The following is a 26,236-nucleotide window of genomic DNA, read 5'->3' as shown; positions in this document are numbered from 1 at the left end:
CATAATATTACAAATCCTTTACCTCGTGAAAGATGCATAAAGCTTGAATAATATTTTTAGGAAGAGGCAAATTGAGTGAAAATTAGGTTTTCGAATCATATTCTCTCAATTGTGTCATGCCTCTGTGAGCCATGACAATAGGATACGATACGCTACAATTATCACCGTAACACCAATATCTAGGTATCAAAAAAGAAATCCCAAACACACAAGGTAACACCCTTGTATGTCTACTCAAGCGTATGAAGACAGTCATGGTTAACCTTGCATTGCAAATCATTGTTTTTGGAGCTGCCACGTGCTCTTACGGCTTAGTTTTCCCCTTGTGATGCGGTGGGAGGGAGGTAGTCTAGAGACAGAAAAAAGTCAAGGTTGTAAAGGTCGGTTTTGCTGCTTACTCAGGTGATTGGGTTCATTAAAAAAGCAATGGCAGGATTATGTTCTTGGAAATAGATCTCCTACGGAGATAATTATTTGAACAGACAACATCCGGGAATATTTTTAATGTTGACCACTTAGTTCAGGGGTGTTAAACTTTTCCAATTGGTGGCACCTTTTGAAGAATTAGAACTTTTTCCCGGCATCTATCTCTGTTATGTATACATACTATATCTGCGTCGCCCGGCTTTAAACGGTGGACCTTGAAAATAAAAGTTATGTCAAGTGACGCGTGTTTAACAATCAGACTTGTAAAAAAAAAAAGCAGTGAAATGTCTTGACGCAAGAAAAAAATTTAAATCCACCGATTACAGGAAAAAGGTCAAAACAAAAAACATGAAAAAAAAATTACTCACAGTTGAGAAAAAAATGGCAATAGAGCTTTCTTGTCAATGAATTTATTCGCGCAAATTAAAACTAAACTTGCAGCAGATGATAAATTTCCAATTTAAAATTGGTTTTTCCTTACTTTTAAGCTCATCACTTTTCTCCCGATGATTTTGCAGCCTTGGTGGTTTTAAAATCCGAAGGAAATATTCGAACGGTTCGGTACTTTTTTAGTGTTCGAACCCCCCCCCCTCCCCTCCCCTCCTACGTTCCACCTCCTATACCCAAGTACCTCCGTGTCAAATTTAGTCGAGATCCGGCGTAAACTGTGGATTTATATAGGGAACATAGACACATACATAAATACTATATATTCTTTGTTTTATTTATATATATTGAAACCATGGACACTTCGCGACACTCCTCTTCTCTCCCTGCGGCACTTTTTTTGCGAACCCTTGATTTAGTTATTGTTTCCTGTGAAGCATAATGAAGCCTATTATGAACAAAAAAAATTACGTTCTAAAAAAGAAAGAAAAAAACTGCATGAGACAAGATTATATTTAGAGTAAATTTTATAAAGATACACACCCTGTCATCTTCCGTTTTGTTCTTAAAAAAGTTCTTTCTTTTACGGAGTCGATCACTGTATTCTTACATTTACTCCTCTAAAATAAGTTTCACTCCTCTAAAAAGTATCAATGAGAATTGAAAAAAATCCTGGTTATATCCCTATAGTTTTGGCAATACTAACCTGGCAGCGTTGTAAAGGCTACACATATCCTAATCACGACATTAAGACTCTGCCAGGTCAGGTTTGCCCAACTATAGTTATATATTTTAGAGCATTTTAGTAACCGTAAAAAATAGAAGTTTTAGTAAAATACTCTAAAACTGTTTTTTATTTAGCATAATAAAAAAGCTACGTTTCGCGAAAGAACAATTATATATAATACACGATCATTAAATTTAAAAGTATGAAGAGAAATTTCTGCCGTTATTTCTCCCTAACCACAAATATTTCTTCGAAGCGGGGCCATTAATTGCATTATTAATGAGGTTCACCGGCATCGTCTAGAAATGCAACGGAATTCGACTTTGGAGTTTAGAAGGTTACCTTGACTTTACAAGGACAGTAAATTACTCGCAATCTTCATAGAAAAGGTCATTCTGTAGCGGTCATAAGATCTTTAAACTTAGTGAGTGTTGCACTGATTTGAATAAAGTTGGGCGTATCTTCGATGACTGGTTAAGATATTTCAGAGTTTTTCAAGATAATGGTCAGAAGAAAATTGATTGATCACTTTGTTAATCTATCAGGCTGTCTACCACGCAGATTCTTGGCGTCACACAGGAGGATTGAAAGGAAGGGTTCATTAGAACTTCTTTTTCTCGTTTTGATACCCGTTTGAACTCCCATCAGAATTCGATTGAATCATTTTAAAGTGTAGTAGAAGTAAACGTTCCAATCATTAACTTATAAAAACAATTCATAAGGGCCAATCTACGAAAACAGGCATTTTGTCAAATACAAGGCAGATCTATTTTTAATTTCAAAACGTGGAAAATACAAAACTGTTTTGCGTAAGAAACCACACGTGTGATTTCTTAGGCAAAACAGTTTTGTATTTTCGTAAGAAATCACACGTGTGGTTTCTTACGAAAAAAATCATTCTTTATTTCATTTTTTAAATATTTCCCGTGACATTACATGTGTGGTTTCTTAGGAAATAAATCATTCTTTTTTTCATTTTTTAAATATTGGCCGTGACATGAAATATAAAGCTGTCACGTGTGGGACACAATGTCTGATATCCTATGGAATGGCCTATTGTTGTTGTCGTGTGCCAGCTAGGCTGGCAATTTGAGGTGCGCTGCTTCACTTTTCCAACTGTACTGTAATTTGGTGTGAAGTCCGACTTCTACAGTACACACATGCCTTAAGGACCCGTTTATAGGGTAGGCAACCATTCACTGCATAACAACACATTCAAACAAAGGAAGGACAAGGACAGGAGAAAAAAAGTACGTCCATGCCCGAGCCGGGATTCGAACCCGGACCTTCCTGTCGCAGTCAGACTTCTCTGACCACTAGACAAGGCTGGTGGCAATGGCCTACTATTTGTTTATTTTTAAAACAAACACTAAAAAAACAATTAGTTGGAAAGCAAAACATATAATTCATACATTTGAAACAATTGATTCGATGGATATATTTCTAGACTCAAGGTTTCTAAAGCTGGTGAAGCTGTGTCTCGCACGTGACTGGTAAACTTAATTAAAAAAAAGCAATTAAAAATAAATTAGAAAAAAAAATTTTGTTTAACATATCCCACGAGTCAAGTATTTTTATTAGGCAACCAAACTCTTAATTTTTATACCTTATTAATTTGCATATATATGAAATTAAAAATAGAAATTAGTCCAAATCGTCCCACACGTAAAAGTGGAATCACCCATAAACAGAATATTAGGAAAGATGATTCCTCTCCTTTTAATACCTGTTTCAATATTTTGTGTTTCAGTATTAAATGTAACTTTAAGGATTAAGTTGAACAGAGGAATTCTTTGGTCATTTTTTTAATTCTCAATTACTTGAATTGATTCTTAGTTTTTACGTTTCGAATGAAACATTCCCTTTTGTACAAATATCCACTTAGCGGAAAACTTGATTTTAACCAGATTTATTTATTTATTTTTCATTTATTTATTTACTTTCGAAAATTTTAGCATAGAACTGCTTTTGATTGGATTGCTCGTTGAAATAAATCAATTTTTTTTATTTAATATAAATGCTAGTTGTCAGTACAAAAAATAAAAAAACTAACATTACAAACAAAATATAATTACAATAAAAATTATAGTAATTTCTGAACATTTCAATAACAATTTAGAAGTATAAACCGGACTAAATTGAAATAGAAACTTTTATAGATGCATTACCCTTAAAGAATTATAAACACTTTTTTTACAAAATTGAATGCAGTATCAATTTGATGCAGAAGTCTCAATTCCGAGCGCCAGTAGTTAAGAATTCCCCGAAAATCCACACTTATAGGTAAAATAATCTTCTGTCGTAAACTTTTTTTTTAAATCTCAAATAACATTTATACAGCCAAAAAAAAAGTATTTCTACGTGAAGCATGTCAATCACATTAAAAATAATATGCAATAGGATAAAAAGCGACGAGACCGATGGCACAAATCTGTAAATTCACTTTTACTGCAACGATACATGCGCTGTCAAAAAACACGTATGCGGCGTTTCCTGACAATACCTCCACGTTTTTTCGCTTTCAAAAATTATTTTCGTGAAAGTTCGGCGATTCGTCCAAATAAGAGTTTGTAGTTTTTCATTTATTTCTAATTTATGTCCTCCATTTATAATACTTAAGAGAATTAATGGCCAAAATTTCTCAAACAGAAGTTTGACACGAATTATATTCAAAAAAAAAAAAAAAAAAAAACGAGAACAACGGATATTTATATTCTGTTGGGATGATCCAAAAGGTTTAAAAACTTTTATTAAATCAACAAATTAATGTACTTAGTTTTTTTAAGAATATTTACTAAAAGTTAATAAGAATATTATGCTAATACAAATTATTAAGTACATTTTGTGTTATCTTTATTGTTGTTTCTATTATTATTTTTTATTTATTCATTTTTTTTTATTTACTTATTTATTTTTATTCATTTATCGTTTTTTTGTACAAATAAAATTTAGTGTTGGTGTTAATTTCAAAATTTTACATAATTGAGAAAACGACACTTACATGTGCCACACATTTTCATAACTTAAAAATAAATATAGTTCAAACCTTCGGCCCTTTAAAACTTTACTTTTTGACGAAAAATTTCTTCTGTATAGCATTTTTATGCATAATAAAAGTACAATTTGTGGGAGGGGGGAATACTATTTGTTATTCTGACTGTTCATGTGAAAGATCAATTTGCTCAACTGGGATTCTTTCGATGATTTTTTTTAAACAGTTACGTAATCAAGCGTTATAACAGTTTCTAAATGTTTCTATATTGATTTATTTAATAGTCTGTTGTGCAAAGAGATTTATACACAGTACTACTTTTTTTATATATGAATAATGCTTATTGATGCGACAAATAGGTAATATAGTATAATAACTATTGAATACTACAGTTCATTGATTTTTGTTTTGATTATTATTTTTTAAATTTATTTTTTAGAATTACAAGTTTTATTTCAATGTTAATGCTTTAACAATTTTAACTTTTTCTTTGCTTTGACGTAGTATTAAAATTTCCTATTACAAAAACATTGTTGGAATTATATTTTTAAAAATGAACTGGTCTCATAAAAATAACTATTCTTACTTTTTCTTTTCTTTTCTTTTTTTTTTTTTTTTTGGACTACAATAGAAAACTACAAATAAAACATATTAGAAACAACTCTTTATAACAATTGAACGCTGAGAATTCGAAATCTTACTAACGCATCACTCAGATTATACTGTTCACTACACTTTGGATTTTAAAAGTGGAGTTTCAAATTTTACAAGATGATTTATTGCATTAGAAAATATGGAAACATACCAAATTTAAAATAATAGTGATTTTATTCTACTGTGGAAATTCTTTAACATTAAAAATGTAAGAGACTAACTGAATAATTACTTTATTATTAACAAAAAGAGTTCTAAATTAAAAAAAAAAACATGATTTTCTTTATATTTCAAAATCAACTGCGTCAAAATTTGACTTTTATCGCAATTCGTTAAATAAAAATATGTAATATGTGTAACATGAGTAGGACTCGACCGATGGCATTTTTTGGCCGATGGGCCGATGCCAATTGTTGGCCGATTGTTCAAAGATGGCCGATGACCGATTGCCGATTGTTTTCCTCCAAATGGCCGATTGCCGATGGCCGATGCCATAGGCCGATGGCAAAAAAAAAAAAAAAAAAAAGAAAATCTAAAAGAAATAAATTGATAAGATTGTCAGGGATTTAAAGGATCATTAATTCTTTCACTTTGCTTCCTTGCTCCGAATAAGGAATTGTAATCACAAAAAAAAAATCAGATTTCGACATAAACTTCTATTTTACGATTACCCAATTTAAACTTCACAAGTTTTTTCGGCACATGTGTACATGCATATGTACCTAAGAACATATAGATGACCAAAATATCCATTTTGAACACCTCCTTAGTTAATTATCGCAAATTCTTTTGTGATGTCTTTATGCGCGAAAACTTGCGTCACTCAAAAACGTTAAGAAATAGTAAGTTGAAAACTCACACTCACGTAGTATGATCTAAGAGTTTGAGGACAAGTTGCATAAAACCTTACCCTGAATAGTTCGCATTACCGAAGTACATATATCTACAAAATAGTCACCTTGAACGACTATGCACTTATGCCAACGTTCCTACAGCTTTTAGAAGGACTCCAGGAGCACATTTGTCGCAACCTTCTGTAAGGCCTCTTGCGCTGCTGCTTTAACTTCATCGTGGGGAAGAAGTCGACTTTCATGTTGAGGATGCACTGTTTGATTGGTCAATACTCTGATATGACAAACAAATAACATAACGTTTCGTCGGACTTGGCTCCGTGTGACTTTTACCAGTTCTCAGCAAAAAAACATTTGCATGGGCGCCGCTTTCTTCCGCCAGGAGAAGATAAAACTGCACCACAGAAGGTAGCGAAAAAGTGGCTTCCAGGAGTGTTTCTAAAAGTTATATGAACACTGGCAGAAATATTATAGTCCCTCAAGGTGATTTTTTGAAGGTGGATGTGCTTCGGTAATGTGAACTATTCTGGGTAAGGTTTGATACAGCTTGTCCCTCGAACTTTTGGATCGTACTACGTATAATCTGTACAGGGTGTAGTTATGCTTCTCCTTTTTTGACTGCTGTATGATGGAAGACAAAAAACAACAGTCAAAAAAAAAAAAAAAAAACAACGAGACTGTTTAGTAACCAATTGATTTGTTTTCTTTTTTAATTGAACATATAACTAAGATTTCAGTAATATTGTAATAATGTTTGGATTTAAGTACACTAAAGACAGTTAAAAAACATTAAATTATGTTGTTTAATCATTCAAAAAAAAAAAAATAAGAGGAAGAAGAATAAATCTATGAAACCGTCAACAAATTACGCAATTAAAGTGGAAAGAGTGCACGTAGAAATTTTTTAGTCATCAAATTAAACAAAAAAGGTAACAGATAAATTACAATATTAAATCCTAACAGGAATATTTGTATACTTATTTAAAGTTTATGAACAGAAAAGTTTGCATTTTTCATAAAAGCTATAACAGTGACCCAAATTTTAAGTAAGAAAGAAATAGCCATGAAAAGAGTGAGGTTCTTAAAACGCAGCCAAAATAAACAAACTCAATATTTACACCAAGTTAATCACTGAATACATATACTACTTGATCTGATGTTTGCACACGTAATATTGAACAATTTGATTGTTTAATCTTTTTTGAAGCACTAGAAACAAGTTCAAATTAAATTTTTCAATTCAACAATTATTTTCTGAAATTTGAAAAAAAAGATGCATAATAGAAAATCCTTGAAAGTTTTCTACAACATATTATTAAAAATATGATGAAAACAAAAATAACTTATTCATTGATTTTACATAAATACATAAAAATAGTTACTTACAACAGAAAAGAAATCGATCACTATTAATGATGCAAAAAAGATGGCTCATTACGAAATATAGGTGAAACAAGTATAAGAAATATGCAAAATGACATTTCTTAACCAAAATAAATTATCGTTAAATATTTAAGAAATGCTTGAAACGACGAGGGTGGGTTAGAGGGGTCAACCTCTGATTTTGGAGTAATTCACAACATTAAACTTTGGCCTCAACTTCGGCCCCCTTTTTATAGTACAGAACCGCTACCACCAACGCCTCGGAAGAGTTTCTGAATCTAATTCAGCACTTCCGAAAAAAAAATTCGAAAGTCCCTTTGAATTCCGAATTATGTCACCACTCAAAATGTCTTTAATCAATTTCTTACAATAATGCTCGAAATTCTTCCTAAACAATAGATAAAGCTTGAAAAAAAAATCTCTAATTTTATCAATGGTGTTAGTTTTAAACAACTCAGAAGTACAACTAGAGTTTAGTTTCAGAAATTGAGGGAGTGGGAGGAGGGGCACATAAGTGTTCTCGGAAATACAAAAAATAGTCGTAAAAAATAGAGTTCAAAATAATCATAAACATTGAGCAGAAAAACCCTTTTAATACTTGCACCCAAGTTTGTTTTGATGTGCAGTGGCGGATTTAAAATATAGCAAATGTTGCAATTGCGCGAGAGGCTCCATAACCATAGGGGAACCGTAGGAATTACAAAAATACCTATGATAAATGTTTTACAACTTCTGTGATAGAGAAATAGGGCCCCAGAATGTATTTCGACGGGCCTCAAACTTGTAGCTCCGCCGAAGCGATACAGAGAAAACTGCAATACTGTGATTCATATTACAAATATCGAAAAATTAAAAATTACCGTCGGTTCAACGGGAATCTAACAAAATGAAACAAAACCGGTTTCGCCATCTCATATTTGTTTCCATGGTCTCCAATGCGCAAAATATCACCAAATGATCGTCAGTCTGAGACGCTAAATTAATTTTGCATTGAAATAAGTAATTAATAGCCACAAAAAATGAGTAAATAGGCTTTTTAGAACACCCGATCGAAAACAAAAAGGAAAGTGCACAACTGGAACGTACGCACACCCCACATGCGAAAATTTAGCATTCTACAGCTTACCATTTTTGAGTTATGACTTATGAGAGGTACATGCGTACATCCAGCTGCAAGAAACAACGCCGCAATTAACTTGTTCGGTACCTGAATGCAGTATTAAAAACTCTTTCAGGGGTGACTAAAATAGGAATTCATACTGAAATTTAAGTAAACGATTTTATATGAAAACGGTAACTAAATTTACTTTGTATTGAAAAGTAAAACAACAAAGGTCCTTATTATTTTTTTTTCAAAAACATCGGCCAATTGCATCGGCTTTTCGATGTTTTTTAAGGCCGATGGGCCGATGTTTCCTGCAAGTTAGCATCGGCCGCCGATGCCGATGCCGATGGCTAAATTGTTGAACCATCGGCGCCGATGCATCGGCAGGCCGATGCATCGGTCGAGTCCTAAACATGAGTACAAATAATTGGATGTTTTGGAATTCTTGGAGGAAGAAATTAAATTCAGCGGAGAATGTTTAGAGGCCTCTGTAAAAAAAATTGCATTCGAAAAATTATTGCGTTCCTGAAAACATAAAATACTTTAGCCCTATATTTCAACATACGAAAAGTGATTCATATATACAAGCATATATATACATAGAAAAAGTCTTTACTAATAATAAAGCTCAAAGTCTCTGTCTGGATGTCTGGATCTCTGTGAAGCGCACAGCGGCTAAAAATTTCGGCCGATTTTCATGAAATTTGGTACAAAATTAGTTTGTAGCATGGGGGTGCGCACCTCGAAGCGATTTTTCGAAAATTCGGTTTTGTTTTTTTTTTATATTCAAATTTTAAGAACATTTTACCGAGCAAATTATCACAACGTGGAAGAGTAAATTACGAAATTATCATAACGTGGAACCGTAACATGGGCAAGCAAATGAACATAGCAAATTGGCGAGAAATTTATCATCCATTATTTGTAAATACACATGCGAACCAAATGACCTTTTAATATTCAACTACGGGCAAAGCCGTGCGGGTACCACTAGTTTTAAGTATTTTGTAAAGTTAAAGTGAATAATTAAACAGCTTTCAGGAAAATATTTCCATAAACCTGTACAAAATCTTCCGAAAAAGTTAATGATTAAACTTACTTTAACTATTTATGAGATAAGATTTAGTGTGGTATAAAGTTATATCCTTTACAAATCCCCGCAAAGCCTTGCGGGTACCACGAGTTAAAACTGAATCTCGAACGTTCAACGCCTCCAAAACCGCAAGCGGTTACCACGCCTTAAAAATTCTTGAACGGGTGAAAGGAAGGTTGTGTCTACCAAACGTAAGAAAAATTTTCCTTTCACCTTCAACAAGGGCATTCGTTTAGGTGAACGCATCTTTAAAACCTCCCATGCCACTTCAGTGCGGCAAAAAGAAGCAACATTATATAAAAGAATAACGTATGTAGGTCTTTTAAGGTGGAGCCGGTATTTTTGCAAGCTGACGTGTTGGATGCCTGTAGAGCGTGCCTCCAAAAGCCGACAGCTTTATGGGCGGTGAAAGATTTTGTTACTTAACCAAATAAAACCATTGTTGGAGTAGGTTTATTTGTTCGCACTTCACAAAATCATATCTTTGTAAGAGCTGTAGAAGTTGTTAGAAAAAACAATCAAATTTTTAGAAAAAGAGTTGAATGTAGAAAGTGGGCATAGTCCTGAAGTCAGTTCAAGTTAGGCAACGTTTTAAACAAAATTCAGGTTGGGAGTCGTTGAAAAGTGTATTGTTACAACTATTTCCTTTTTCTTTGAAGACAAAAACATCTCAGTACCAAAGGCGTGTGAAATTATAACTCGTTCTATTTACAGATCTGAAGAGTACAATACTAATAAAGGAAGTCAAGTGGTGACAAAATTTACTATCTTTATTTATTTTATTTATTTATTTTTCAATAGCATTTGTTTCCTTTTCTACCATTTGACAACGCGGACGCGGTTTATTAGTTTTAGATGCCCCGACAAATGGCACTTCAGAGACAGGGAAACTTTTCACAGCTAACAAACATGTCAACTTAAAATGCTTTGTTTTTTTTTTTTTTTTAATTTCCCATCCTTTTTCTTTTTCTAGTTTTATTTTGTTGGATCTGGCAATAACTAATCTTCAAATATATGAAGTTTTTTGTTACTTTTGCATCTATGCAACCAAAACATAGTTGAAGTCGTAATCTACATATTGATTAAACATTTTAAACTAGCATCTTAAATACCGAAATACTTTTCACACATAAATATTTTCTTATAATAATTTATTTATCTTTCTTTAATGGAAAAAAAAACAATTATTTATTCTATTACTTTAAACTGATATTTATTTATTTTAAATATCATGATTGTTCTCCAATATATTTCAGCAGCATTTTCTGCTTCCCGGTGAAAGAATCAAGTCAAAATATTGTGTTCGTTTTGAAACAAGTAATAGTTGTAAAACAAATGAATTAAAATGTAAAACTCTAAGTAATATTTGAGAAATTCACACTTATAAAGAGAAGTTTCACTTTAGACTTTCAGTAAAACAAAAAGAAAAAAAAAGCTTTTCCTATCTTCATTTTAATCTTTTCTTACTTCCTGAAACGTAGTATTTATTTTCGGGGTTCGCAAGTGACTTGCCTGTTATTATGAATGAGATATGATTTTAATGAACTAAACAATGAAATGCAATGCAAACAGGAACTTAACAACACTTCCCTTTTTCCTAATGAAAACAAACTTTCACAGACACTTCGCAACAATAGTAACTACTTTCACACCGTTGCTAAAACACCTTTTCCTTTACTTTCCCAAGGTAGCCAATACAACCGGCAACATTCCTGTAGCAAATAGACATCGTTAACGGTAACAAAAAGCGAAAGGATTTCTATTTTTACAGAAGCTGTTCAGTTTGACCCTAATTGATTCGTCATATTTAGTTTGGGCGGATACCTAGCGTGTCTTTAAGAATCCATTTGAGCAAAAGTGGCATGTTTGCTCCGGTTCGCTAAACATGGGACTGAGATTTCCATTAGTATTTCATTAAGTAATCGCTTCAAAAATAAAGTTTTTTTTTTTATGTGTATAGCACGTCGATACATTGGAATTTTCCACACGTAAGGATAGTGTGACTTCAGCTTGCTAAATCTGAAACCAAGTTTTTCCATCAGTATTTAATTAAATAGTGACTTAAAAAAATAAAGTCCCTATTATGACTGTGGGAATCAATGTCTGGAATTTGTCCCAGGTAAAGTGACGCTGATGCAAAAATGGGCATGATTGCTTTAGTTCGTTAAATCTGAAACTAAGTTTCCCTATCAGTACTTCATTAAGAAATCACTTCAAAATAATGTCATTGTTATGTCTGTAGAACGCAAAAACATTGGAACTTGTCAAGAGAAAAGTAATACTGATGCAGAAGTACGCATGATTGCTTCTAAATGCGAAACTAAATTTTTCTTCCAGCAGTATTCCATTAAGTAATCAATCCGGAAATAACATTTTTTTCACGTTTACAAATCATCAACACACAGAAATTCGACTATGAAAAAATGTCATTAGTACAAAAAGGCACATTTTATTGAAACAAATTATTGGCTAGCGAGTTTGATTATTATGTATTGATTTTGTTAAAAGAAGTTAGCAAAAATAATGTTTTGTATTATTCAACAATGAGTTTTCAGTATTAGACATTTATATTAGGTGCCACATAAAATTTTCAACTATTACGAACATATTTTGTGAAAAAGCAACATGCTTGAAGCATAAATCAGCAATGCCAATAAAATATAGGGCTCTGTTGAATGCAAAAGTGGTGTGAAATGTTTTAGTACTGTATTTTTAACTATTTTTAATTTAAAACTATTTGTAAGCTCTCCATATGGGTTCAAATAACTTTAAGTAGCTATAATAATATTCTTAGAAACATAATTAGGCTTGAAATTAACAAAAACATTTCAGCTGTAGTATCTTATAAAATAATCGCGTTTTACATTTACTGTTTACAACAAAAGAAATTGTAAACATCAGCTAAGATCGATATCTTTATCTTTACTAATAATAAAGCTGAAAGTCTGTCTGGATCTCTGTCTGTGTGGATATCTGTGATGCGCATAGTGCCTAGACCATTCGGCTGATTTTCATGAAATTCAGCACAAAGTTAGTTTGTAGCATGGGGGTGCGCAAATCGAAGTGATTTTTCGAAAATTCGGTTTTGTTCTTTATGTATTCAAATTTTAAGGAAATTTTACCAAGCAAATTATCACAACGTGGAAGAGTTAAATTACGAAATTATCATTACGTGGAACTGTAACATTGCCGAGCAAATGAACATAGCAAATTGGCGATAAATTCGTCACCCATTATTTGTAAATATACAGGCGAACCGAATGATCTTTTAATTTTCAACTACGAGCAAAGCCGTGCGGTACCACTAGTTTTAAATATTTTGTAAAATTAAAGTGAATAATTAAACAGCTTTTAGGGAAATATTTCCATAAACCTGTACAGCCTCTTCCGAAAAAGTTAATGATTAAACTTACTTTAATTATTTATCGGATAAGATTTAGTGTAGTATAAAGTTATATACTTTACAAATGTTGCAAAAATTTGAACAGAAGTTTAGAAATACTGCTGAGCAAATAACTTTCTTTAAAAACAAAGTAGAGTTTTCCTATGTGTAATATTTACACGTTTGTATTTCAAGTTGAAAGTTATTTTTATATTCTCTCAATTAGATTGTTGGGCTAAAATTTTTAAAAATAGATACTCTAAAATCAACTGTAATATTAATACGTTGAACTTGTACGAAACACTAAGGAAAGGTTCCGCTGTGAGCATATTTTGTTCGATACAGTTAATATTAATTTAATCATTACATTACTAAAGCAACCGTAAGAAACAATTTCCTTATTTCTGCTATCAAACATCAAAACAGTTAAAAATGCTACACTAGAATGATGTAGAATTTTTGAATATGTTTTCCACCCCTTATTTCAAAAAGTTACGGGGTTGTAGAAAGATAGAGATAGATAAATGAATTAAATAAATGAATAAATAAAATTTGGTCACTTTTTCAAAATGAGGAGGCATCATGGTCAAAAATAGTGCAATTCTAATACCTTTGCATTTTATTCATTTTTTAATTTTGAACAAAACAGTGCACTGTTTCTCGGATGATTTAATTTTAATGTTTTCAATTATCTACAATTGGTGGATTCTTCGTGCATTGATAAACTTTATTTCCTGAAGAAAATAATATAGTTTCATAATTTTTGGTGAAAATACTTCATCTCCAATAGGTTTTTGAGTATTAATAAAAATAAAAATCTTGTTTCGTTAAGATCATAGAATATTAAGATTATTCAAAAAAGAGGCTTTCTTCCCAGACGGGAAAATACTACTCGACATTTTTAGAGGAGTAAATCTCATTTTGAAAAAGAAGATCATAACAGTGGTCAATTGAATAAAAGTAATAACTGTCTAAAGACAAAATGACAGATGGCAGGGAAAGAGACGTATTATTTTGAGTTTTTTAATTTAGAATGCTCGCGACATTTTGTATTTAAAAAGAAAAAAAACAATCAAACAGTTTTAAAACTCTAAATTGCTTCGTTTTTTTCCCAAGATGATTTTTTTTTTTCTTTGTAAATACTACGTACGGTGCTTTCCAGTTTTAGAGCTTGGATGCGCCACCTTGAGGTGATTTAAGAAATTAGAGGTAAAACATTGCGATTTGGCGCAGGCAAGGCAAATGTCTCATTGGACAGGCGTAAGTGTGTTGGTCTTTGGTTTACCTATTTAAGCAACCATTGGTGAGAGACTGCAGCGTATCCTATAGCTTATTTGAATTGCAAATACGCTTAGTTAAAAAAGATTATTTACGATATTCAATGAGTGAAATAACCCTGTTAGCAGCCTAGTAATGAATTGAAAAATATCGTCTGATGATTGAAAGTAATTTTATATGATAGGAAACAAATTAAATAGAATTATTCTATTACCGCATGTTTTAACTTATCGTTCGCTAAGCTCTGCTTATGTTTTAACGTATAAACTTCTTGAATACATAACGTCTCTGAACGAAAATATTTCCCTCTGAGTGCGATATTTATGCAAAGATGCATCAGAAACGTGTTTTTTTAGGATCAAGACTTATTGCCTGGATTTCAGAATGAACTTTCCTTCAGATCAGTTTTTGAACTCGATTTTTATGGCATTCCTAAACCATGTTGTCGATTTCTCTCTCTCTCGGTCATTATCAGGCAATAACCCCTTTGACGTAGTCACTAAATGTGCGAAACTAGAATCGCTCTATTGACACGGTTTCTATTAGGGTTGAGACCCTCTTGTGTCTCGTATTTACTTTTCTATCTCATTCACGAGTTTGTTTTTGATGGAAGAGTTCTGCGATTCTCAACCTTGTTTTCGTAAAGGTACGAAAACAAGGTTTTAAGAACTCTAAAAGCATATTTCGCGCACTGAAAATCAAAAATATGTGTCAAAAATTTGGCCAAAGGTATTTTCACGCTTTGTATTTTGAATAAAAAATTTGCGGAAAATGCAAAGTAAAAACAATCGGAATTTTTAAAGTATTACATTTGATTTATTTTTCAAAATGTCTAACATTTTAAATGTAAAAAATCAAATAATGTGCATCTTTGATTTTTAACATTTAGAACATTTAAAATCAAAGATGCGCATCAAATAATCAAATAATGCCCATTTGCAATCAAATTTTGATTTTTAAAGTATTACATTTTATGGGGGGGGGGTTACATACAAAATGTCAAAACATTTTAATATTATAATATTAAATTTATATTAAAATATTTTATTATTTTATTTTACTATATTATTTTTATATAAAAATATATTTAATATTTTAATATTAAAAATCAAATACTGCGCATCTCTTCTATTTCGGCCATCTTCCATTCCATCCTCAGAAAGTAAATTTTTTATGAAACTGATCACCATTACGGCCTTCACTGTTTTTGTACACTTCGCCAACTCAAAATAAATTTTATTCCTCTAAAAAAAATACCAAAAAGTATTTTCACGCCTTTAAAATATAAATAAATAAATGAAAAATAGCAATACCTGCGTGTACGTACTTGATGAATAGAATGAATAAAAACACAAAATTTCACTCAAACATAAATTCAGTCATAGTCACAAAAAATTCGATTTGTTAGTGGACTGTATGAAAGAATAAGAATTCGCACAAAAAACGCACATACAAACTCAAAAAACATTTTCACACACTTAGAATGAAGATAAAACACATCACTTTAAATGAATTAGAACGCAAGCGAAAGTAAAAGTGAAAAGCGAAAACAAAATTATTTTATCTGTTGCCACAACTTATTTAGAAAAATTATGCTGATTAAGTTAAAGATAAAAACACGGAGGAAAAATTTTAGTTGTACTTTAAGGATAATTTGACGGGTTTTTACAAGAATTAGATTCACATTAGAAGAATAAATAAATAAAGCGTGCAATGAACAACGTTTTTTTCTTTCCTTTTTGCTTGTTTTCATTTCACCAAACAATTTTGCAAATTTTGTATTTTATTAAATCAGTATTTAAGTTCTACGTGAGACTAATTATCTTCATTTGCAGCCTCTGCGCAACGTGACGACTTCGACTGTCCAGACAATTTTGGATTTTACCCTCACTACCGAAGCTGTGATAAATATTATGCCTGTGAAAATGGAACCGCTACTCTGAAGGTGTGCGGAAACGGCCTTGTCTTTGACGATGCAGATCCTCTAAGAGAGAACTGCGCCTACCCCTTCAGTGTGAACTGCGGAGATAGGACAGACCTTGGTGAGTAAGTTTATTAACCGGAGAAAATAAGTTGTTTAACAATTTAATAAACGCGGAGAGAATGAAGGGGCAATGGGGGATGATCGCCCCTTCCTTGAGCCGAGATATAGAAACCTTCTTTCGGCATAAGTTCAAAAAACGCAATTTTAGTTGATCTTTGATGATGTTAGGAGAAAAGGATTCTTCCCCGGAATTTTTCCGGAATTAAAGTTTTGAAACGCAATTGTAGTCCATCTCTTATTACTTTAGGGATAGGAATTGGACTTTCTGCAGGATGTTTTTCGAAATTGAAGTTCCAAAAACTAAATTTTAAACGATCTTAGATGATATTAGAGGGGGATCGGATGTTCTGTCTTTGACATTTTTTGGAGCTGAAATCCAAGATACGCAATTGTAGGACACCTTTGATGACGTTAACGTAAGGGATATTGTTCAGCACACTCCTCCTGAAATTTCTAGAAATTGAAGTTAAAAAAAGAATTAAGCAAACAAATAAATAAATAACGGAATTTAAGACTATGTTCCATGATAATAGTGGGGAGGAGGTTCCAGAACGTATGAAAGAGTTAAGAGTAGAAATCAAACACCTCTCCTTAAAAATTTTCTATATCTTCCCTAGTAACTAACTGATTGTCCACTTACCCAAATGACTACCTGCAATCTGTCTTTTAACAGGGTTGGGTTTTTCCGGCAAAATGCATTTTTATCGGAACACTAAAAAAAAAACAAGATTTTTTTTTTTTTTAGTTCATAAGAAGGACAAAACTAGTCTCTGGATGCGATAACCGGGATGTCGGTGTATTGCATATTTATTTCATTTGCCGAATTGAGAGATAGACTCTGCCGAATAAGGAATTTTTTAGGAGGTCACAGTGACCTCCCAAGACCTCTCATCGAGGCGCCTCTGTTTGTAAGCTGTAAAAAAATAACACAAGTAGAAAAATATGTTTGAGGAAATGGTTCCTTTTTTTTCAAATCAAATTTTACTGACAGAGGTTTGTATGTTAAGATATATTTCTTGTAACCAATTTGGAGCATTCTCCGTTAATTCATAATTTAGCACCTCTCGTCAATATTTTAGGTGCAGTAAGTATGTCACAAAATGATCGCAGAACAGCTTAGTTGAAAGATTTTTTGGTTATCACAATATGCATCTGCAAAACAGAGTTCTATACTAGTGAGCATTTCAAATGATTAGAACCTGGTTGTAACTTAATATCTTGCTTTTTATTAATTTGTTTATCATATACACTGAGTATGAATAGCAAGCAAACACTATAGCGTAATAACCTCTAATTAGACGATAATAAGTAATACTAATAACACATTCAACACGGAAATTAAAATTAAAAATAATAATGTGGGGTCGTTTCCAAAATTTTAAAAGTATTTTTTCTGAAGGAGCATATTTAAAAACATAGGATCTGACCATTTCTTAAATAATTTATTTATAAGTTTAATATTTATAAAAAATTACAAAAATTAAGAAATTACTTTGATCGGTGCGCTTTCATTGTTTACAAATCTTGCCGATGACATCACAAATGATGAAATGCCATTTAGTGTTGCCATTCACAGAGCAAAATACTTCAACATTTTTTTTCCTTTTTTTAAAAAAAATTTTATTTTAAAAGTGTAATTCTCTTGAGAAATAAAAAATTTTGTTCTTAAAACTTAATCTTATCCTCAATGCCTTGGACGCAAATGTGCAGAAAACTTTTCAACTGAATGGGGTCGTTTCCAAAATTTTAAAAGTATTTTTTTCTGAAAGAGTATTTTTAAAAGTATTTTTTCTTAAAAATACGGGATTTGACCATTTTTTAAATAATTTGCTTAAGTTTAATATTTTTAAAAAAATTACCTAAATCGGTGCTATTTTATTGTTTACGGTTCTGCCGATGACACCACAAATGATGAAATGCCATTCAGTGTTACCATTCACAGAGCAAAATATTTAATTCGCATCTTGATTCACGTGTATTGGCAACGATATGGTTGATAGCAAGCGTAGAGCGCAATATTTGATTCGCTTGTTGATTATCATAACGTGGAACGTGGTAGAAAGATGCGCCAAAATGCATCATTTGTGACGTCATCAAGACCACGCCTTGTTTGAAAAATCGGACATTTTAAAAAAATAATTAAAAAATAACTGTTGGAAAAATGAAAATATTTTCTGGGTCTATGTGTTTTTTTTTTTTTTTTTTTGCTCATTTGATCAATTTCAGTGACTAAAAGTAGTACTTTTGACTGAAGGAAACAACCCCATTATGAAACGAAAACAAATGAATAAGAACATAACAGAGAAACTGTTAATTAGCGACTCAAATAACAGTGCTGTATTTCCAACGAATGGGAAAGGTCTCATTTCCCGTATCAAATTTAAAACGAATTTCTTTTATCTGAGAATGTTCAAGATTCCCGGTGAGATCCTGAAGACAGTTTGTTCTCCAGTAGATTTCTCAACATTGCAGAATTCTCGTTAATGAACAGGCAGGTTTCTTGGCTACTAAGTCGAGTACGCAGTTCGTCTTGATTTTACAAATCTCTAGCTTACGAGTAGTCACGATTTTACAAACAGCTTACCAGGTCCGAAAACTCTTTTACTGAAGCAATGCTATTCGATTTTATGAATATTTTTCGACCCCCAAGAGATCATAAAATTTAGCGTCATGTACACACAAATTCCACCGTTCCTAAAAGCTGTATCACAGGTCTAACGAGATTTAAATGGAAAGTGATACCTCCCGTGTCTCCACAAAGAGTTAAAGGAACATTTTGGGTCAAAATATTTCACTTAAACCCCATGAAAAAGCAGTTGTGAAATTTATACTTCCATTAGGCTACGGCCGCCTTGCCAGCTGCATAGGAATATTTGTCAGTTCAAACTGCCCGATTTGTGGAAAGGACTACCACTTGATCAGATTCCCGATTTTGTGTAGGGCTTGCGAGAAGAAGAGATATTACACTGCTATATTTGTGCTGAAGAATCATTGACTTTTTTTCTCTTCTGTTTTATTGTGTTCATTGTACTTATTTGCTTTGTAAGAGTTTGCCATTTTCACATGCCATTGGAAATTTAAGGAAAAAAAATCTTATGTTGAAGTTATTCAATAAACTATTAATGTTTTTCTCCAGAGCCACCGATCAGCACCCCAAACTGCCCAAGGTTGTATGGAATCTACTCAAACCAGGACAATTGCCGCGTATTCTACTCCTGCTGGAACGGGGAGGCTTCCCGATATGAATGTCCTCCAGGATTGGCCTACGACGCTGAACAGCGGGTCTGCGTTTGGGCTGATCTCGTAGAAAGATGCGACCAGTTCGGTAAGACTTTCATAGATTATATTGCCTTTACTTTTAAACAGGTAACTTTGTCTACTTTCCTCTCAGTCGTTTAGTTCTAAATCTAAACAATAATTTGCATGTCAAACCAACTGAAAATATTACCAATTTGAGATGATTGAGCAAAACAGCTCAGTTTAAATAAAGATTTGAAGTACTAGCTACTTTAAAAATTAATAGCAATAACATAATCAAATTCTAAAAGTATTATTTTTTCCTTTAAAAAAAATGTTTTTTACGCAATGTGTAAGTCAAAAAAGAAAGAAAAAAAATTCAAAAAGAATGTACAGATTTTTTTTTTTTTTTTTTTTTAATTTTGTCACCTCTATACATACTCATATACCTTCAATATCAGTAGTCCTTGTCTTCTTTTTCGTTAAAACGTTTTGTGCGCCATAAATATCCTGATCTTTTGTAGAATACATTTTCTTATTTTTAATTATTTTTATTAGAGTTTTAAAATAATTTTGTGCTTTTTGCTTTTATCTTATTAGCTATAAATAACGATTGAATCTAGAATCTAGAGCAATACAATTTCAAAATAGTATTCTCATGGTCATGAATAAAGGCCAAGAATGGAAATTTACCGTCGATTCCCGATTAAAAAACTGAGAGGAAAAAATTAAAGAAGGATTAAACCAAAAGTCATTAAGAATTGACTGGTACAAAAATAAGAAAAGTTGAAAATTACAATAAGAAACATAAAACTAAAAAAAAAAGTCAACAAATGCTTTTCAAAAAAATGTAATCAGAAGACATGACAGTAAAAATTGGTAACGAAATAAAAAAATTTCAGGGTAACCTTAAGAAACGGAAAAGGTTCATTTCCTTTTCAAAAACATTTTTGATTCATTTCGCTGTTGATTAAATAATTAATGTTTTTATGAATTAACTGCATGTGAGTCATGCATTATGTTGGATGAAATTAGACAGCTGTAATGCTTTATAATCCAGCATTAAAACTTGTAGAGCTTTATTAAACTGAATTTAAAAATTCAACATATTAACGTAAAGTGGTCCAACTATGGGCCACTTTTCGATGTTTTCAATGAAAATTCCGTGTGCATCTTTGATTTAGAAGTTGGAGGACTTTAGCAATGATAGCTATGTATTTCGTTTTTCGAATGAAATGTTTAAACAAAATCTAAGTTGAAAAGAAGAGGAAGGGGAATTTATCCTCCATGGCCCATCTCATTTTAACCTAGAAAACACAGCGAAAACTTGATCTGACCTATTGTTATCTGAGACTACATGTTGTCCTCTGCTTGAAACTGTATAAAGAATTTTTTTAGTCCATCATGTACATTTTTTTTTTCAATTTTTTTAAGATTTAATCATCACTTGTCGTTTTGAGTGATTAATAAATTTCAACATGGTAAACGTTGGTAACGTTCTTAATTAACTGCCTAGGTTTTGACCTAGAAACATTTGAAAACTAGAAAAATCTCACCGACTAATGACTAGGTACCGATACATAGTTCTCAGAAAATACGTAGGTCTGACGAATTTTAAACGAGTTCAAAAAGGTTTTGAGAACTGAAATGTGAAATCACATTTCTTATTCCAAATCTCATCAAAGTAAATAATTTTTAAAAATTATCTCAGTTTGTATTTGGTCCGGATTTCAGTCAGCACCTTTTTCAAAAACACCTAGTACGGGCTCATGAGTACGGGCGATAGGGCGATCCATAAGCCTTCTTCTGTCTTTTCTTGCCATTATTTACAACAAAATATGAATAAAGCATCCCTACAGAGAATAAAATGAAACTCAAAGCCACTAAAAACCGTGAAAAATAGGTGGCTTATTGTTGTACCCCAACATTCCCACTTTCGATAAACGTTGAGAACTTGTGAAAACTACGAAACATTTTAAGTCAAGAAGCGGCTTAATTCATAACTGGTAAATTAGTAAAGCAAATCTGAACTTTCCAGATCTTGGAAACTTTCCAGATCTTGGAATCTTGCATAAGTGGCCTACCCAAAGGAGACTTTTGGTTCTCCCACGAGCGAGTCGAATCACGCACTAAGAACGACTAAGTTATGTAAGGCATACAAAAACACTGGCAATATCTGATGAAGTTTCTTTTACTACCTAAATGGTTACACTCTGCCTGGGGGTTTTTTTATGTATTTATTTATTTTATTTTATTTTATTTTATTTTATTTATTTATTTATTTATTTATTTATTTATTTATTTATTTATTTTATTTATTTATTTATTTTTTTTGAGCTCGTAAGTTTGAAAAAGAGGCCACTAGAGAGAGCAAAATCATCGCCATGGCAACAGTGGCCCATTGTTGCCCCCTTGGCACAAAGTTGTACCGTTTTACGGTAATGCTTCTAACCCGAGCGAAGTTCTTTCTTTTGCGATTTCTCTACCCGTTTCTAGTTTTGAAGCAATTCCTTTTGTTTCCAAAACTGTTGTCAAGAACCAATAACAGCATTTCCTTCTCCAGGCTACTCATTTTCATTGTTCTAATTGTAATTATTTAACAAGTTTTCTGACAATTTTCTAATTGCAAGTGCTTAATGTTTCTTCAAATTATTTTTCTTAGTTTCCTGACAAAGAACAAGTCACAGTATAACATTTAATATCCGAAGCACTTTTAACTGAACGGTTGGCAACGGTGCCTTGAATTTTTTATTTATTAACTAAAATGATTAGTTGAAAAAAATATAATTAATTACTCAAAAGTTATTAAATTAATTGAAATCATTTTATTAAAAATATTATTATTTATTTTGTGGAAAATAAACAAAATTACTTTAAGTCACTGGAGGCAACTATTCCTATAGCAGGTACCGCATTCTACGTGTATTTCTATCACTTCTGTGTTTTTCTTCTTTCGGACTCATCGATATATTTTTGGAACCCTAAATAAATCTAACTTTTAAAATGCTATTAGATTCAATAGTGATCAAATCTGAAAGTAAAGTTGTTTTATGTAGGAATGGAGTCGTTTCCGAAATTTTAAAAGCATTTTTTTCTGAAAGAGCATTCTTAAAAAAATAGGATCTGACCATTTTTTAAATAATTTGGCAAAGTTTAATATTTTCTAACAATTATTTTAATCGGTGCGCTTTCATTGTTTACACTTCTGCCGATGATATCACAAAATGCTATTCGCTGATGTCATTCACAGAGCACAATATTTAATTCGCTTCTTTACTCACATGTATTGGCAGCGATAAGGTTGATAGCAAACGTAGAGCGCAATATTTAATTCGCTTCTTGATTATCATAACGTGGAAACGCGGTAGACAGATGCGCCAAAGTACATCATTTGTGACGTCGGAAAGATCACGCCTTATCTGAAGAACCGGACATTTAAAAAAATAATTAAAAATTAAGCGTTGGGAAAAATATAAGATTTTTTCCTCACTCCACGTTTTTTTTTTTTTTTTTTTCTTATTCTATCAGTTTCAGTGATAAACTAGTACTTCTGACAGAAGGAAACAAAATCCTATTGTTTAAAACTGTGTTTGATTAAATGTACATTGTATTTTCTGGTTTGTGTGACATCTACTGAACTATAGTTTATAATAATTGGAACAAAATTGAAACTATTTTTTATTGTTACTCTGAAAACTCTTAATATTAGAATCTCAGCAGCAGAGTTTTTTTCAGCAATCTGCGACGCAATTTTTTTTTTTTTTTTAAATCAGACTGCAAGGATAAACTAGCTTTAGATTAATCATAACAGTTATAATAAGTCATCATCAAGAAATGCTTGAAAATAATATGCTGAATTTAAAGTTTACGAAAAGCAAGGTAGGCTAAAAAATTTACAAATAAAATTCAAAATTGAGGTGTAGGCAGCCGCCGAAGAAAGTGCTTTTGACCTCTCAGCCTCCAAGGTCTCCTTCATGAATTTAGGCGCCCTTTTTTGTTTTTAGTTTTTCTTTCTGTTTCATTCTGAGTTGTATTTTTCTACCTTAAATTCGACACATTCGAGCAGAAAGCGAAAAAAGAAAAGAAAAATTCCAATTCAGAAATTGTTCCCGAATCTCCTCAAAAATCTACGTCGGGCGTCGCAGCGTCGCGTTATACTAAAAAATTAGCATTTTTTTAAATTAAATAATTATCGTTTGTCCGGAATTTTCGATTTACCGAAGATGATCCGGCCCTGATCACTTCGGTTAATCGAGGCTGTATATTTGTATTAACGAATAACTTTCTTTTGCAGAAGTTGCTGAAGGATTCGTTTGCCCAGATCCATCTGATGTTGATCAACCTGGTCTGTACAGCAGACATGCTCACCCAACAGATTGCAGAAAGTTTTACGTCTGCATTGAAGGTACAGCCAGACCTTACGGATGCAGTCTCGGAACAGTTTTTAATGTAGACAGCTTACAGTGTGATGAACCAGAAAATGTTCCAGGATGGTAAGTTCTGAAATTGGCTTTCCTAAAAGCATTGATTGTGATGCATCAAATTTCTTAAAATTAGTTTTAAATATACACATAAATGAAAATATAAAAGTGGTGACTAGCAACAGGCTCTGCGCCTAGCTAGGTAGGTCTTGCCATTAATGTTTTTAAAGTTTTACGTAAACGATCGATCGGAAAATGATAAATTTGATTAATTGACGTGTTTAAAAAAAAAGAGTTGACAATACCTGAACGTTTTATATTTTTCTCGTGTTATAACTTTATGAAAATTAAAATGGAGTTTTGAGTTGGGGGGGGGGGAGGAGGAAGGTCTACTGTGGCCATCCCGATTTTTGAGGTCATGTCCCGAATTTTTTTAGAGAAGGTACTTGAATTAATAATGCTGTTAAAATTCCATTGCCACAGTTTTTCAAAGTCAGCTTTAAGGATCCCACCCACCTAACGTGCCCCCATTCCTGCACCGCTTTCGATCCTCCACTTTTTTGGTGCACCAGCCGCCTATGACTTTCAAAAATCCGTACCCTATCAAACCGGACTTTGTTTAATCCGGACAGCCATTTAGATGCACATCTTTACTAAAAATAAAGCTGAAAGTTAATAAACCTTATATAAAGCTGGATCTCTGTTATTCGTATAACGCCAAGAACGTTCTACCGATTTTCATGAAATTTGGCAAAAAATTAGTTCCTAGCATAGGGATGAGCACCTCGAAGCGATTTTTAAAAGAAATTAATTTTGTTCTTTTTCTATTCCAATTTTAATCCCATTTTACCGAGCGAATTGCCATAACATGGACGAGCAAATTACATAGCATATTGGGCGAGAAATTCATCATCCAATATTTGTAAATATACAGGCAAACCAAATGCCCTTTTAATATTCTACTACGGGCAAAGCCGTACGGGTACCGCTAGTGCGTAGAAGACGAATTAGCGCAATATGTATTTTTAAAAGTCTGAATAATTTTTCCAAATGCAGAAATGCATTTCGTTCTCTTGAATTTAAAATGCAACTTTTATTGAGTCCAGTAGTTTGTTTATGTGCCTTGAGTGAATTTAAGGATTATTTCATTTAACCAGCACTTTCATTAATTTGGGCAACCTGGATCCCCTATTAATCCGAATTAAAGAGGTGCTACTGTACTTTCTATTGTATGCAGATAAAATTAATGTAACTATAATTTGAACTATTTAATTAAGGAACGATTTTTTTTTTCTTCCAGTGAACAATACTATGGAGAACTTGACGTAAAAACCCTGAAGAAAGCTCAAGGTTGAGGGGGAACTACTACAGGAACCCGTCTATCAAGGGTAACATTTGAATCGTGCCTTGCAGTCAAAGATCTACGGCTCCTGTGTTCCACTCATCTTCTGTACATTCCATTAAACAACAAAAACACCCGCACTATCATCCAAAAGATACCATCTCCAAATCTGAACTTTCTGAATTAACGCCCCAACTAATTCCGTACGTCTCATCCGCTTTCAACTTGAGACGGAAGTTAAACTGTATTAAGTTATTGACCCCCCCCCCTCCCTCATTCTGTTTTAAATGTAATATTCGAAACATCTTTTTACCCTGCGCAGTCTAAAGTGCTTGCTTACAGAATGAAAACGAAAGGTGTTCCTTCCTATTCTAAATAACAATACATAATAATATTAACTCCTCCCCTAAGAATCTCCATCTATCAACACGGCAACGCTGCTGCGCAGACATGAAAACGTGCCAATGCTCTAGCTTTTTATATTATTATTATTTTCTCTATTCATATACGACTTGCTCTCAGTACATGTGACTGTTTGTAAAACAAATAATGTCTTAATTTACGAGTGTGTTTTTTGCTATGATTACTTCAGTCATTGCTTGTCTAAGAGTTTACGGTTATACCCTTTGAATGGGGAGTAAACTGAATTGTAAATGATTTACATGTTGTTTGGTGTAAATAAAGATTTCTAAAAAAAAAAAAAAAGTGAGAGAGCTACTTATTTTACATTTTAACACAAGAATAAACACCATGGAACACCACCAGACTTTTAAATGTGAAAAGTTTACCTTTTTACGAAGCATTATTAAAATTCAAAATCCACTTAACAGTCGACAAAATCCAAAAAACTTTTGTTGAATGTTTATTATCCATACGGTGGTGGATTTCTCAATAGATGAACTATACAACTGGCC

General features: G+C 32.4%; 1 protein-coding gene across 1 annotated transcript in view; it reads left to right on the top strand.

Moving 5' to 3' along the window:
• LOC129225671 (protein obstructor-E-like) overlaps nt 1–25,995 on the top strand; it is a 31,467-nt gene extending 5,472 nt beyond the window's left edge. The window contains exons 2-5 of the mRNA XM_054860145.1: nt 16,114–16,320; nt 19,459–19,647; nt 23,854–24,052; nt 25,281–25,995. Of these exons, the coding sequence (XP_054716120.1) occupies nt 16,114–16,320; nt 19,459–19,647; nt 23,854–24,052; nt 25,281–25,335 (650 nt within the window). The 3' untranslated portion in view covers nt 25,336–25,995. The remainder of the gene's footprint in view (nt 1–16,113; nt 16,321–19,458; nt 19,648–23,853; nt 24,053–25,280) is intronic.
• Nucleotides 25,996–26,236: the final 241 nt, after the last annotated feature.

Source organism: Uloborus diversus, chromosome 7 (assembly GCF_026930045.1).
Source record: "Uloborus diversus isolate 005 chromosome 7, Udiv.v.3.1, whole genome shotgun sequence".
Classification (NCBI taxonomy): domain Eukaryota; kingdom Metazoa; phylum Arthropoda; class Arachnida; order Araneae; family Uloboridae; genus Uloborus; species Uloborus diversus.
Note: the sequence above shows the minus strand (reverse complement) of the source record. Positions and strands in the feature narration are given on the sequence as shown.